The 10,931-nt window shown below is 60.5% G+C and overlaps 1 protein-coding gene across 1 annotated transcript in view; it reads left to right on the top strand.

Moving 5' to 3' along the window:
* The window catches only part of COG4 (component of oligomeric golgi complex 4), a 37,205-nt gene extending 26,411 nt beyond the window's left edge, over positions 1-10,794 (top strand). The window contains exons 14-19 of the mRNA XM_068166546.1: positions 1,229-1,345; positions 5,368-5,460; positions 6,928-7,011; positions 8,341-8,442; positions 9,351-9,479; positions 10,081-10,794. Coding sequence (XP_068022647.1) covers positions 1,229-1,345; positions 5,368-5,460; positions 6,928-7,011; positions 8,341-8,442; positions 9,351-9,479; positions 10,081-10,215 — 660 coding nt within the window. The 3' untranslated portion in view covers positions 10,216-10,794. The remainder of the gene's footprint in view (positions 1-1,228; positions 1,346-5,367; positions 5,461-6,927; positions 7,012-8,340; positions 8,443-9,350; positions 9,480-10,080) is intronic.
* Positions 10,795-10,931: the final 137 nt, after the last annotated feature.

The following is a 10,931-nucleotide window of genomic DNA, read 5'->3' on the forward strand; positions in this document are numbered from 1 at the left end:
AGAGAGCAATAAGGTCTCCCCTGAGTCTCCTCTTCACCAGGCTAAGCAACCCCAGCTCCCTCAGCCTCTCCTCACAGGGCTGTGCTCCAAACCCCTCACCAACTTTGTTGCTCTTCTCTGGACTCGTTCCGGCAAGTCAACCTCCTTCCTAAACTGAGGAGCCCAGAGCTGGACACAGGACTCAAGGGGTGGCCTAACCAGTGCAGTGTACAGGGGCACAATGACCTCCCTGCTCCTGCTGGCCACACTGCTCCTGATGCAGGCCAGGATGCCATTGGCCCTCTTGGCTGCCTGGGCACACTGCAGGCTCATGTTCATCCTACCATCAACCAGCACCCCCAGGTCCCTCTCTGCCTGGCTGCTCTCAGCCACTCTGCCCCCAGCCTGTAGCTCTGCCTGGGGTTGCTGTGGCCAAAGTGCAGCCCCTGGCACTTGGATGTGTTCAATCTCCTGCCCTTGGCCTCTGCCCATCTGCCCAGCCTGGCAAGGTCCCTCTGCAGAGCCTCTCTACCCTCCAGCAGATCAACTCCTGCCCCCAGCTTGCTGTCAGCTGCAAATTTACTGCTGATGGACTCAATGCCCTCCTCCAGATCATCAATAAAGATGTTAAAGAGCACAGGGCCCAGCACTGCTCCCTGGGGCACAGCACTGGTGCCTGGCTGCCAGCTGGCTGTGGCACCATTCACCACCACTCTCTGGGCTCAGCCTCCAGCCACTTCCTCACCCAGCTCAGAGTGCTGCTGTCCCAGCCAGGGGCTGACAGCTTGGCCAGGATGTGCAGGGCTGGAGCCAGGCTCTGCTCAGGGATGGCCAAGGACAGCACCAGGGGCACTGGGGGCAGGCTGGAGCAGAGGAGGAGCCACAGGACCAGAAGGAGAAACCTTTTCACTGTGAAGGTGGCAGAGCCCTGGAGCAGGCTGCCCAGAGAGGTTGTGGAGCCTCCTGCTCTGGAGACACTCAAACCCCCTCTGGGTGTGTTCCTGTGTGGCCTGCCCTGGCTGTTGCTGCTCTGGCATTGGGGGGGTTGGACTGGCTGATCTCTGGAGGTCCCTTCCAACCCCTAACATTCTGCTTCTTGCTGGCCTCTGTCCCTCTGGAGCAGCAGCTTCTGCCTTCACAGGGTCAGGAGTTTCTCTCCTGTGCTGGGGGCAGAGCTCAGTGACTGGCAGGGCAGGGCAGGGCACTGCCTGGGTTATTAACCTGCAGCTTGCTGATCTCTTCCCTGCAGAGTGACTGCAGCAAGCTGCTGAGCCAAGGCTTTGGGGGTGAGCAGGCCCAGGCCAAGATTGAGAGCTGCCTGTCTGACATGGCTGCTGTCTCCAGCAAGTTCAGGGACCTGCTGCAGGTGAGTCTCCTGCTGCCCTACCCCTGGCCTGCAGCACTGTCTGGGCATTGTCTTCAGGGAGAGCTCAGGCAGGAAATCAGAATGCAGAATGAACCAGGATGGAAGAGACCTTTGAGCTCATCCAGCCCAACCTATCCCCCAGCACCATCTCATCAACTCAACCATGGCACCAAGTGCCTCAGCCAGGCTCTTCCTAAGCCCCTCCAGGGATGGGGACTCCACCACCTCCCTGGGCAGCACATCCCCAGGGCCAATCTCTCTTGCTGGGAAGAACTTCTTCCTAACCTCCAGCCTAAACCTCCCCTGGCACAGCTTGAGACTGTGTCCTCTTGTTCTGCTGCTGGCTGCCTGGGAGAAGAGACCAACCCCCACCTGGCTCCAACCTCCCTGCAGGGAGTTGCAGAGAGCAAGAAGGTCTCCCCTGAGCCTCCTCTTCTCCAGGCTAAGCAACCTCAGCTCCCTCAGCCTCTCCTCACAGGGCTGTGCCCCAGACCCCTCCCCAGCTTTCTTGCCCTTCTCTGGACACCTTCCAGCAGCTCAACCTCTTTCCTGACCTGAGGAGCCCAGAGCTGGACACAGGACTCAAGGGGTGGCCTGAGCAGTGCTGAGCACAGGGCAGGATGAGCTCCCTGCTCCTGCTGGCCACACTGCTCCTGCTGCAGGCCAGGATGCCCTTGGCCTTCTTGGCCCCCTGGGCACACTGCTGCCTCCTGTTCAGGCAGCTGTCAATCAGCACCCCCAGCTCCCTCTCTGCCTGGCAGCTCTCAGCCACTCTGCCCCCAGCCTGTAGCACTGCCTGGGGTTGCTGTGGCCAAAGTGCAGCCCCTGGCACTTGGCTGTGTTCAATCTCCTGCCCTTGGCCTCTGCCCAGCCTGGCAAGGTCCCTCTGCAGAGCCTCTCCTCCCTTCTCACAGCTCAACTCCTGCCCCCAGCTTGCTGTCAGTCCTTTCAGGCCAGGGCCTGGGCCACATCTGGCTCCAGTTAGGGGTGCAGAGGGGAGTAAATGAGGGAGGGCTGAGGCATGGAAATGGATGCAGCCTGTTTGCACAGCCACAGCAGCTGGCAGCTACCTCAACTGCACTGAGAGCAGCTGCAGAGCCAGGAGGAGCATTGCTCCATTTGCCTGCTCTCAGCACAGGGCTGCATTTGGTGCAGCATTTTCAGGGGCAGAAATGCTCATGGTGTCTCCATCTCCCCCAAGAATCACTTGGTTGGAAAAGACCTGAAGAGCAGCAAGCCCAGCCCCAACCCAGCATCTCCCTCTGCACAACTGTTGGGCCCTGTCCTGAAGCTCCTCAACCAAACAGCTTTTAAACCCCTCCAGGGATGGGGACTCCACCACCTCCCTGGGCAGCCTGGGCCAGTGCCTGGTGACCCTTTCAGTGAAGAAGCTCTCCCTAATCTCCAACCTCAGCCTCCCCTGGTGCAACTGGAGGCCATTTCCTCTCATCCTATCACCTGGGAGAAGAGACCAACCCCCACCTCACCCCAGCCTCCTTTCAGGGAGCTGTAGAGAGCAAGGAGGTCTTCCCTCAGCATCTTCCTCTCCAGGCTGAACACCCCCAGCTCCCTCAGCTGCTTCTCCCCAGGCCCTTCCCCAGCTTTGCTGCCCTTCTCTGGGCATCTTCCACCTCCTCACTGTCCTTCTTGGAGTGAAGGCCCCAAAACTGACCCCAGGATTCCAGCTGTGGCCTCCCCAGTGCTGAGTGCAGGGGTAGACCTCCTCCTGCCTCCTCCCTCATGACACATCACCTTGCCAAGTTCCCTGGGGAGGGGAGGAGAGGAGAGGAGATGCCAGACTGGCTTCCCTCCATGCCTCTCCTGCCCAGCTCCACCTGCTCATCTCCCCCAGCTCCTCCCTGCTCAGCAGGCACACCCAGCCCTGGCCCACTGCTGTTTACTTTGACTCCTCCACGGGGTGGATGAGAGGAAACAAACTGTTCCTCACCTCCAACCTAAACCTCCCCTGCTACAACCTGAGGCCATTTCCTCTTGGCCCTTGGGGAGAAGAATCCAATCCCCACCTGGCTCCAGTCTCCTTCCAGGGAGCTGCAGAGTGAGGTCTCCCCTCAGCCTCCTCTCTAGCCCCTTCAGCTGCTCCTCCCCAGCCCTGTTCTCCAGACCCTTCCCCAGCTTTGCTGCCCTTCTCTGGCCCTCTTCTACCTCCTCAATGTCCTTCTTGGAGTGAAGGCCCCAAAACTGACCCCAGGATTCAAGCTGTGGCCTCCCCAGTGCTGAGTGCAGGGGTAGACCTCCTCCTGCATCCTCCCTCATGACACATCACCTTGCCAAGTTCTCCAGAGCCCTGCTAGGTAGCAGTCAGGACAGGCTGGTGCTAGAGAAGAGTTGCTCTTCTCTCAGCTTCCACCTCCTTTCCCAAAGGGAAACACTCCTTGGCATGGAGCAGAAGCCTCTCTGGCTGACCCCACTCTTCTGTGGCATGCTGGGGCCTGGGGCCTTGAAACTTCACAGTGCTCTGTGGCAGAGAGAGGAGCAGGAGGACCTAAGCCTCCTGGTGGTGGTGGGGAGGGGAAAAGCCAAGCACCCAGCCAGCTTTCCCCTGGAAGGGCTGTCCAGACCTGGAAGAGGGTTGAATCATCATCCCTGGAGGGGTTTAAGAGCCACAGAGATGGTGGTGCTGGAGGGTGTGGTGGAATTGGATGATCTTAAAAGTCTCCTCCAGCCTGCTCTGGGTCAGGCAGTGGAAGAGGGAGGTGGGAAAGACAACAACCATCCCTGGAGGTGCTGAAGAAATGTGTGGCCATGGCACCTGGGGGCATGGTTTGAGGGCCAGGGTGGGGGTGGGTTGGATGACCTTGGAGGTCTCTGCCAAGCTCAACAGTTCTGTGATGCTGGTGGCCTGAAAGGGACTATTTGGCCCCAGGCTTGCCATCAGCTTTGTACTTCAGAGGGGCCAGCCTGCTTTTGCTTGGCTCTGCAGCTGCCTGCAGCCAGGTGCCTCCATGCTGCTGCTGCTGCTGCCAGCAAACCCTCTGGAGGCCTGTGGTCAGCAAGGAAACCAAAGAGCTCATCAATAAAGGAGTAAAACTCTCCAGCCAGGCTCCACCAGCTGCAGAGCAAGCGAGAGGCTGAGCAGCAAAGCTCCTTTGCTGCCTGAGTCACACACCACACACACACATTCAGTTTGCCTTGGGAAAGGACAAATGCCAGCAGGGCCTGCTCAGAAATGCCAGTTGGAGTTAAAAACTCCCAACAAATGCCAGGCAGCAGCAGGTAGCTGGAGAGCTTCATGCTGGGGAAGCTTTCTGGCCCTCCTGCTGAGCCACACGGGGGTGGGTGGGTGGCAGGAGAAGGCTTTCAATGAGCTCTCTCAGCACTGAAGCAGCCAGAGGCAGCCTTTGCTGACACCCTGCTGCAGGGAGGGGGAGCTGGGATGTGCTGGGCTCATGATTAATGCAGGGCACCAGCTGTGGTTCCAGCTTTTAGCCTCCTTTTAGCTTCTCCCACTGAGCTGAGCTGCACTGGAGGTTGAGTGCAATCGCTGCCTCCCCCCCGGCTGTTGTCTGTGTGCCCTTCTCTGCCCTGGTGGGCTGGGAAGTGGAAGCCTCTCTCCTGCCCAGGAAGCCTCTGGGAGCTGTGTGGGCAGGGCTGGGGGAAGCAGGAGCCCTTCAGGGCAGGCTGCAGATCGGCACAAGGGCAGCTGCTGGGCCAACATCCTTCCTCCTCTTGGTGCTGTGGTGCCCTCAGAGCCACACAATCAGAGGAGGCATTGGGTTGGAAGGGACCCTCAAAGGTCATCTCCTCCAACCAGCCTGCAGTCAGCAGGGACACCTCCAACTAGTGCAGATTGCTCAGAGCCCCATCAAGTCTGACCTTGAATGTGTCCAGGGATGGGGCCTCCACCACATCTCTGGTCCTCTGGCAGAGATCTGGGGCTTGTGGGCTCAGCCTCCTGTGCAGAGCTCTGAGTTGGTGTCCCCAGCTTGCATTGAGGATGGGAGGCAGAGTAAGGACAGCCTGGCTGCTGCACAACCCTCACACCTCTTCCTCTCCCCCCTCAGGAAGGGCTCAACGAGCTGAACAGCACAGCCATCAAACCCCAAGTGAAGCCCTGGATCAACCTCTTCCTCTCTGTCTCCCACAACATCGAGGAGGTGAGGCTCAGCATCCTCTGCTCCCAGCCCTGCTCTGCCCTCCCTTCCCTGCTCCCCACCCGGCTCTGCCCTCCCTGCCCTGCTCCCAACTGGGCTGAGCCCTCCCTGCCCTGCTTCCGGCCGGGCTGAGCCCTCCCTGCCCCGCTCCCGGCCGGGCTGTGCCCTCCCTGCCCCGCTCCCGGCCGGGCTGAGCCCTCCCTGCCCCGCTCCCGGCCGGGCTGTGCCCTCCCTGCCCCGCTCCCGGCCGGGCTGAGCCCTCCCTGCCCCGCTCCCGGCCGGGCTGTGCCCTCCCTGCCCCGCTCCCGGCCGGGCTGTGCCCTCCCTGCCCCGCTCCCTGCCGGGCTGTGCCCTCCCTGCCCCGCTCCCGGCCGGGCTGTGCCCTCCCTGCCCCGCTCCCGGCCGGGCTGTGCCCTCCCTGCCCCGCTCCCGGCCGGGCTGTGCCCTCCCTGCCCCGCTCCCGGCCGGGCTGAGCCCTCCCTGCCCCACTCACGGCCAGGTTCTGCTCTCCCTGCCCTGTTCATTCTGCCTGCCCTGCCCTGCTCCCAGCCCTGCTTTGCCCTCCCTTCTCCTCTGCTCAGCTGCACTCCTGGAGCAGCCACTGTCTCCTTTCCCCTCAGTCCTCTGCTGTTTCCTCAGCACAGAGCAGTAGCATCACACCCACCCCTTGAGTCCTGTGTCCAGCTCTGGGCTCCTCAGCTTAGGAAAGAGGTTGAGCTGCTGGAAGGTGTCCAGAGAAGGGCAACAAAGCTGGGGACTGGATGGGATCCATCCTAGGTGCTGAGAGAGCTGGCAGATGAGGTCATTGTGCCCTGTGCTCAGCACTGGTTAGGCCACACCTTGAGTCCTGTGTCCAGAGAAGGGCAACAAAGCTGGGGAGGGGTCTGGGGCACAGCCCTGTGAGGAGAGGCTGAGGAAGCTTGGGGTGGTTTAGCCTGGAGAAGAGGAGGCTCAGGGGAGACCTTCTTGCTCTCTGCAACTCCCTGAAGGGAGGTTGTAGCCAGGTGGGAGTTGGGGTCTTCTCCCAGGCAAGCAGCACCAGAACAAGAGGACATAGTCTCAAGCTGTGCCAGGGGAGGTTTAGGCTGGAGGGGAGGAAGAAGTTCTTCCCAGCAAGAGAGACTGGCTATTGGAACGTGCTACCCAGGGAGGTGGTGGAGTCCCCATCCCTGGAGGTGTTTAGGCAGAGCCTGGCTGAGGCCCTTGGTGCCATGGTTTAGCAGTCAGGAGGTGTTGGGTGATAGGTTGGACTTGATGATCTCAAAGGTCTTTTCCAACTGTCCTCTCCCATTCTCTCCTGTCCTATTCTGCCCTGTCCTATCCTATTCTAACTTGCTCTGCAGCTAGGCCTTGGCTGGAGAAGAGCTTGAGGGAAACAGGGAAGGGGGGTAGAGCTGCTGCAGGGGAGGCCTCCCTTGCTGCTCTTCAGGGCAGGCTCCCTCAGGAAGCCTTTCTGTGTTTCACTGCCAGGAGGAGTTCAGTGACTACGAAGCCAACGATCCCTGGGTGCAGCAGTTCATCCTCAACCTGGAGCAGCAGATGACAGAGTTCAAGGTGAGGAGAGGGGCACCTGGCAGCCTGCCAGGCTTGGGCTAGAATTCCAGCTGCATCTCCCAGCTCCTCCCATGGGCAGAGCTGTCCTCTGGTGCCCCAGAGGGCTCTTGGAGAGCCAGTCCAGCCTTTTCCCCCCCTGGGGTTCTCAAAGCCTCTTTGCAACCTGGGTCTCTTCTGTGGTGCTCTTCTGTGTGCCCTCAGCAGGTTTGCTGGTGATCCAAAACTGGGGGGGGGTGGGGGTGGCTGACACCCCCTCAGGCTGTGCTACAGGCAAAGCTCATGAAGCTCAGTCAGGACAAGTGCAGGGCCCTGCATCTGGGGAGGAACAACAGCAGGCACCAGGACAGGTGAGGAGCTGCCCTGCTGGAGAGCAGCTCCATGGAGAAGGACCTTGGAGTGCAGCAAGTTCAGTTCTGCATGGGCCAGCAATGTGCCCTGGGGGCCAAGAGAGCCAATGGGATCCTGGGGTGCAGCAAGGAAAGTGTGGCCAGCAGGGCTGGGGAGGCTGCTCCATGCTGCTCCATGCAGCTCCATGGAGAAGGACCTTGGAGTGCAGCAAGTTCAGTTCTGCATGGGCCAGCAATGTGCCCTGGGGGCCAAGAGAGCCAATGGGATCCTGGGGTGCAGCAAGGAAAGTGTGGCCAGCAGGGCTGGGGAGGCTCTGCTGCCCCTCTGCCCTGCCCTGCTCAGACCACAGCTGCAATCCTGTGTCCAGTTTTGGGCTCCCCCGGTCAAGAGAGACAGAGACCTGCTGGAGAGAGGCCAAGGGAGAGCCCTGAGGATGATTAGGGGACTTGAGCAGCTCCCCTGTGAGGAGAGACTGAGAGCCCTGGGGCTGTTGAGTCTGGAGAGGAGAAGGCTGAGAGGGGATCTGATCAATGTCTATCAATAGCTGAGGGGTGGGGGGCAAGAGGAGGGAGCCAAGCTCTGGTGGGTGGTGCACAGCAATGAGCCAAGGACCAATGGATGCAAACTGGAACAGAGAAGACTTCACCTCAACAGGAGGAGAAACTTTCCAGTGAGGGTGACAGAGCCCTGGAGCAGGCTGCCAGGGGGGTTGGGGAGTCTTCTGTGGGGACTTTCCAACCCCACCTGGATGCCTTCCTGTGCAGAACACCCTGGGTGACCCTGCTCTGGCAGAGGGGGCTTGGACTGGATGACCTCTGGAGGTCCCTTCCCACCCCTGATGTTCTGTGATTCCCACTGGCTGAGCCTGCAAGGGATGGGCCTTTATTTGAAGGCCCTGGCAGGCTTGGGGTGGGGGGTGGGTCTGTGGCCCTCTGGTTGGTTGTGATGAGCAGGGCAGAGGTTTGTGGTTTCTGCTTGCAGGCTGGACTCTCTCCAGTGATTTATGACACCCTCACTGGCCTCATGACCAGCCTCATTGCCATCGAACTGGAGAAGGTGCTGCTCAAATCCACCTTCAGCAGGGTAAGCAAAACGCTGTCCCCTGCCCTGCAGGCTGCCACCCCTCCAGCAGCACACCCTCAGGCAAGGGATGGGGCAGGGCAGAGGCAAATGGCAGCCCTCAGAGAAGCTCCAAGGCTGGTTTCTGATGGGGCTTGGGAAGAGCTTGCATCAAGAACCTGGAAGGAGCCCTGGAGCTTGCATCAACGACCTGGAGCACAGCCCTGTGAGGAGAGGCTGAGGCAGCTGGGGGTGTTGAGCCTGAAGAAGAGGAGGCTCAGGGAGGACCTTATTGCTCTCTACAGCTACCTGAAAGGAAGCTTGTAGCCAGGAGGGGGTTGGTCTCTTCTCCCAGGCAAGCACTGACAGGAGGGGACACAGTCTCAAGCTGCTCCAGGGGAGGCTTGAGCTGGATGCTAGGAAGAAGTTCTTCACTGAAGGAGTGATTGACCCTTGGGATGTGCTGCCCAGGGTGGAGTCCCCATCCCTGGAGGTGTTTAGGCAGAGCCTGGCTGAGGCCCTTGGTGCCATGGTTGAGTTGATCAGATGGTGCTGGGTGAGAGGTTGGGCTTGGTGACCTCGAAGGTCTTTCCCAGCCCAGTTAGTTCTGTCATCTGGTTGCCCAGAGAGGTGGGAGAGGCCCCAGGCCTGGAACCATTCCAGGCCAGGTTGTCTGGGGCTCTGAGCAACCTGCTCTAGTTGCCTATGTCCCTGCTGACATAGCTATGAGCTGTGAGGGTCCTTTCCCACCCAAACCAGTCCATGGTTCCCCTAGGGCAGCTGGCTTCTAAGCTGGGTCTGAACAGCAGCCCCTTGAAGCAGCAGTAAAACATTCTTCCCTCCTGCTCAGAAACCCCCTCCTGCCCCTCTGTGTGTCTGGCACAAACCCTGAGCCCGCTTGGAGGGCTCATGGAGCTCCTCTGGTCCCACAGCTTGGTGGCCTGCAGTTTGACAAGGAGCTGAGGTCTCTGATCGCTTACCTGACCACGGTCACCACCTGGACCATCCGTGACAAGTTTGCTCGCCTGTCCCAGATGGCCACCATCCTCAACCTGGAAAGGGTGAGCTGCCCTGGGCGGGGGGGGGACTGCTGAAGCCCTGCCTGGGCTCCCCATGGAGGCACTTGAGCTCATCCAGATGTTGCCACAGCTGGGGAGGAGCTGGCAGGGTTGCCCCAGGGGGTGACTGACTGATGGGTTGTTAAGTGGCAGCAGGGATGCAGCAGGGATGCAGCAGGGATGCAGCAAAGGCTGTTCTGTCTACTTCAGTGCCAGGCAGCTCCCTGAAGACCTCCTCTGCAAGAGGCTGAAGGGAGGTAGGAGCTAGGTGGGGGATTGGTCTCTTCTCCCAAGGAGTAAGCTCTATGCAACAGCCTCAGGTTGCCCCAGGGCAGGTTTAGGTTGGACAGGAGGAGCAGTTTCTTCCCCAAAAGGGTGTAGTCAAGGCCTGGCCCAGGCTGCCCAGGGCAGTGGTGGAGTCCTCATCCCTGGGGGCAGGATTCAAAAGCCCTGGAGCTGTGGCGCTGAGCTGGCAGTGCTGGGATAAGGCTTGGACTCAGTTATCCTGGAGGCCTCCTCTGTGCTCCCCTGGAGCAGTGCAGCCAGAGTTTGAGTGTGGGGTGGGTTCTGAGGTGTCTGCTGCAGCTCTCCCCTCTCTCTGCAGGTGACAGAGATCCTGGATTACTGGGGCCCCAACTCGGGGCCCCTCACCTGGCGCCTGACGCCCGCCGAGGTGCGGCAGGTCCTGGCTCTCCGCATCGACTTCCGCAGCGAGGACATCAAACGCCTGCGCCTGTAGCTGCTCGGGCCTGGGCTCAGCACCCTGCTGGAGGGGAGTGGAGGAAGCTCTGGAGCCTGCCCAGCTCTTTGTCAGACAGGCTGGAGATGGGCTGACGCCTGGGCTGCCCTCCTGCTGCTGTTCCTCAGAGCAAAGGGCTGCCCCAGGCCTGGGAGGGAGAGCTACCCTCCACGGGTGGGAGCAGAAAGAAGGCAGCACTGAGAGCAGTGTGACACTTCCCAACACACCCTCCCTGGGGCTGAGGGACAAGGTTGTGCTTGTCCCCTCGTCCTGCTGCCCTGCAGGAGGCCACAGAGCAGCTCAGTGTGGAGGGCTGTTGTGGTGTGGGGCACACAGGGGTCTCCGGAGTGCGCTGCTGCCCACGGCCAAGCTCCTTCTGTGCCATCAGTTTGAGGGCGATGTGCTGGGGGGTCCTGCCAAGCCCAAGCTCCTGGTGGGTGAGGGGGATTGGTTCTGCTGAAGGGAAAAGGGATGATTTCCTTGGGAAGGTGCCTGGAAAATCCTTGCTGGAGGGAGCAGGGCTGTGTGCCTGCTGGCTCTCTACAGCTCTGTACATAAACCTCGCCTGGCTGAGCACCAGCCTCAGGGCAGCATCTGTGTGTGTGCGTGGGTGGGGCTGGGGGCCTGCAGGGAGCTGCAGGACAGCAGCTATGCCCCATTTCACTTCTCCCCCAGGATCCTCCTGCTCCCTCCCCAGCTGGCACTGGCACAGCATG

Source organism: Melanerpes formicivorus, unplaced genomic scaffold (assembly GCF_026170545.1).
Source record: "Melanerpes formicivorus ecotype bairdi unplaced genomic scaffold, bMelFor1.0.p_v2 SCAF_102, whole genome shotgun sequence".
Classification (NCBI taxonomy): Eukaryota; Metazoa; Chordata; class Aves; order Piciformes; family Picidae; genus Melanerpes; species Melanerpes formicivorus.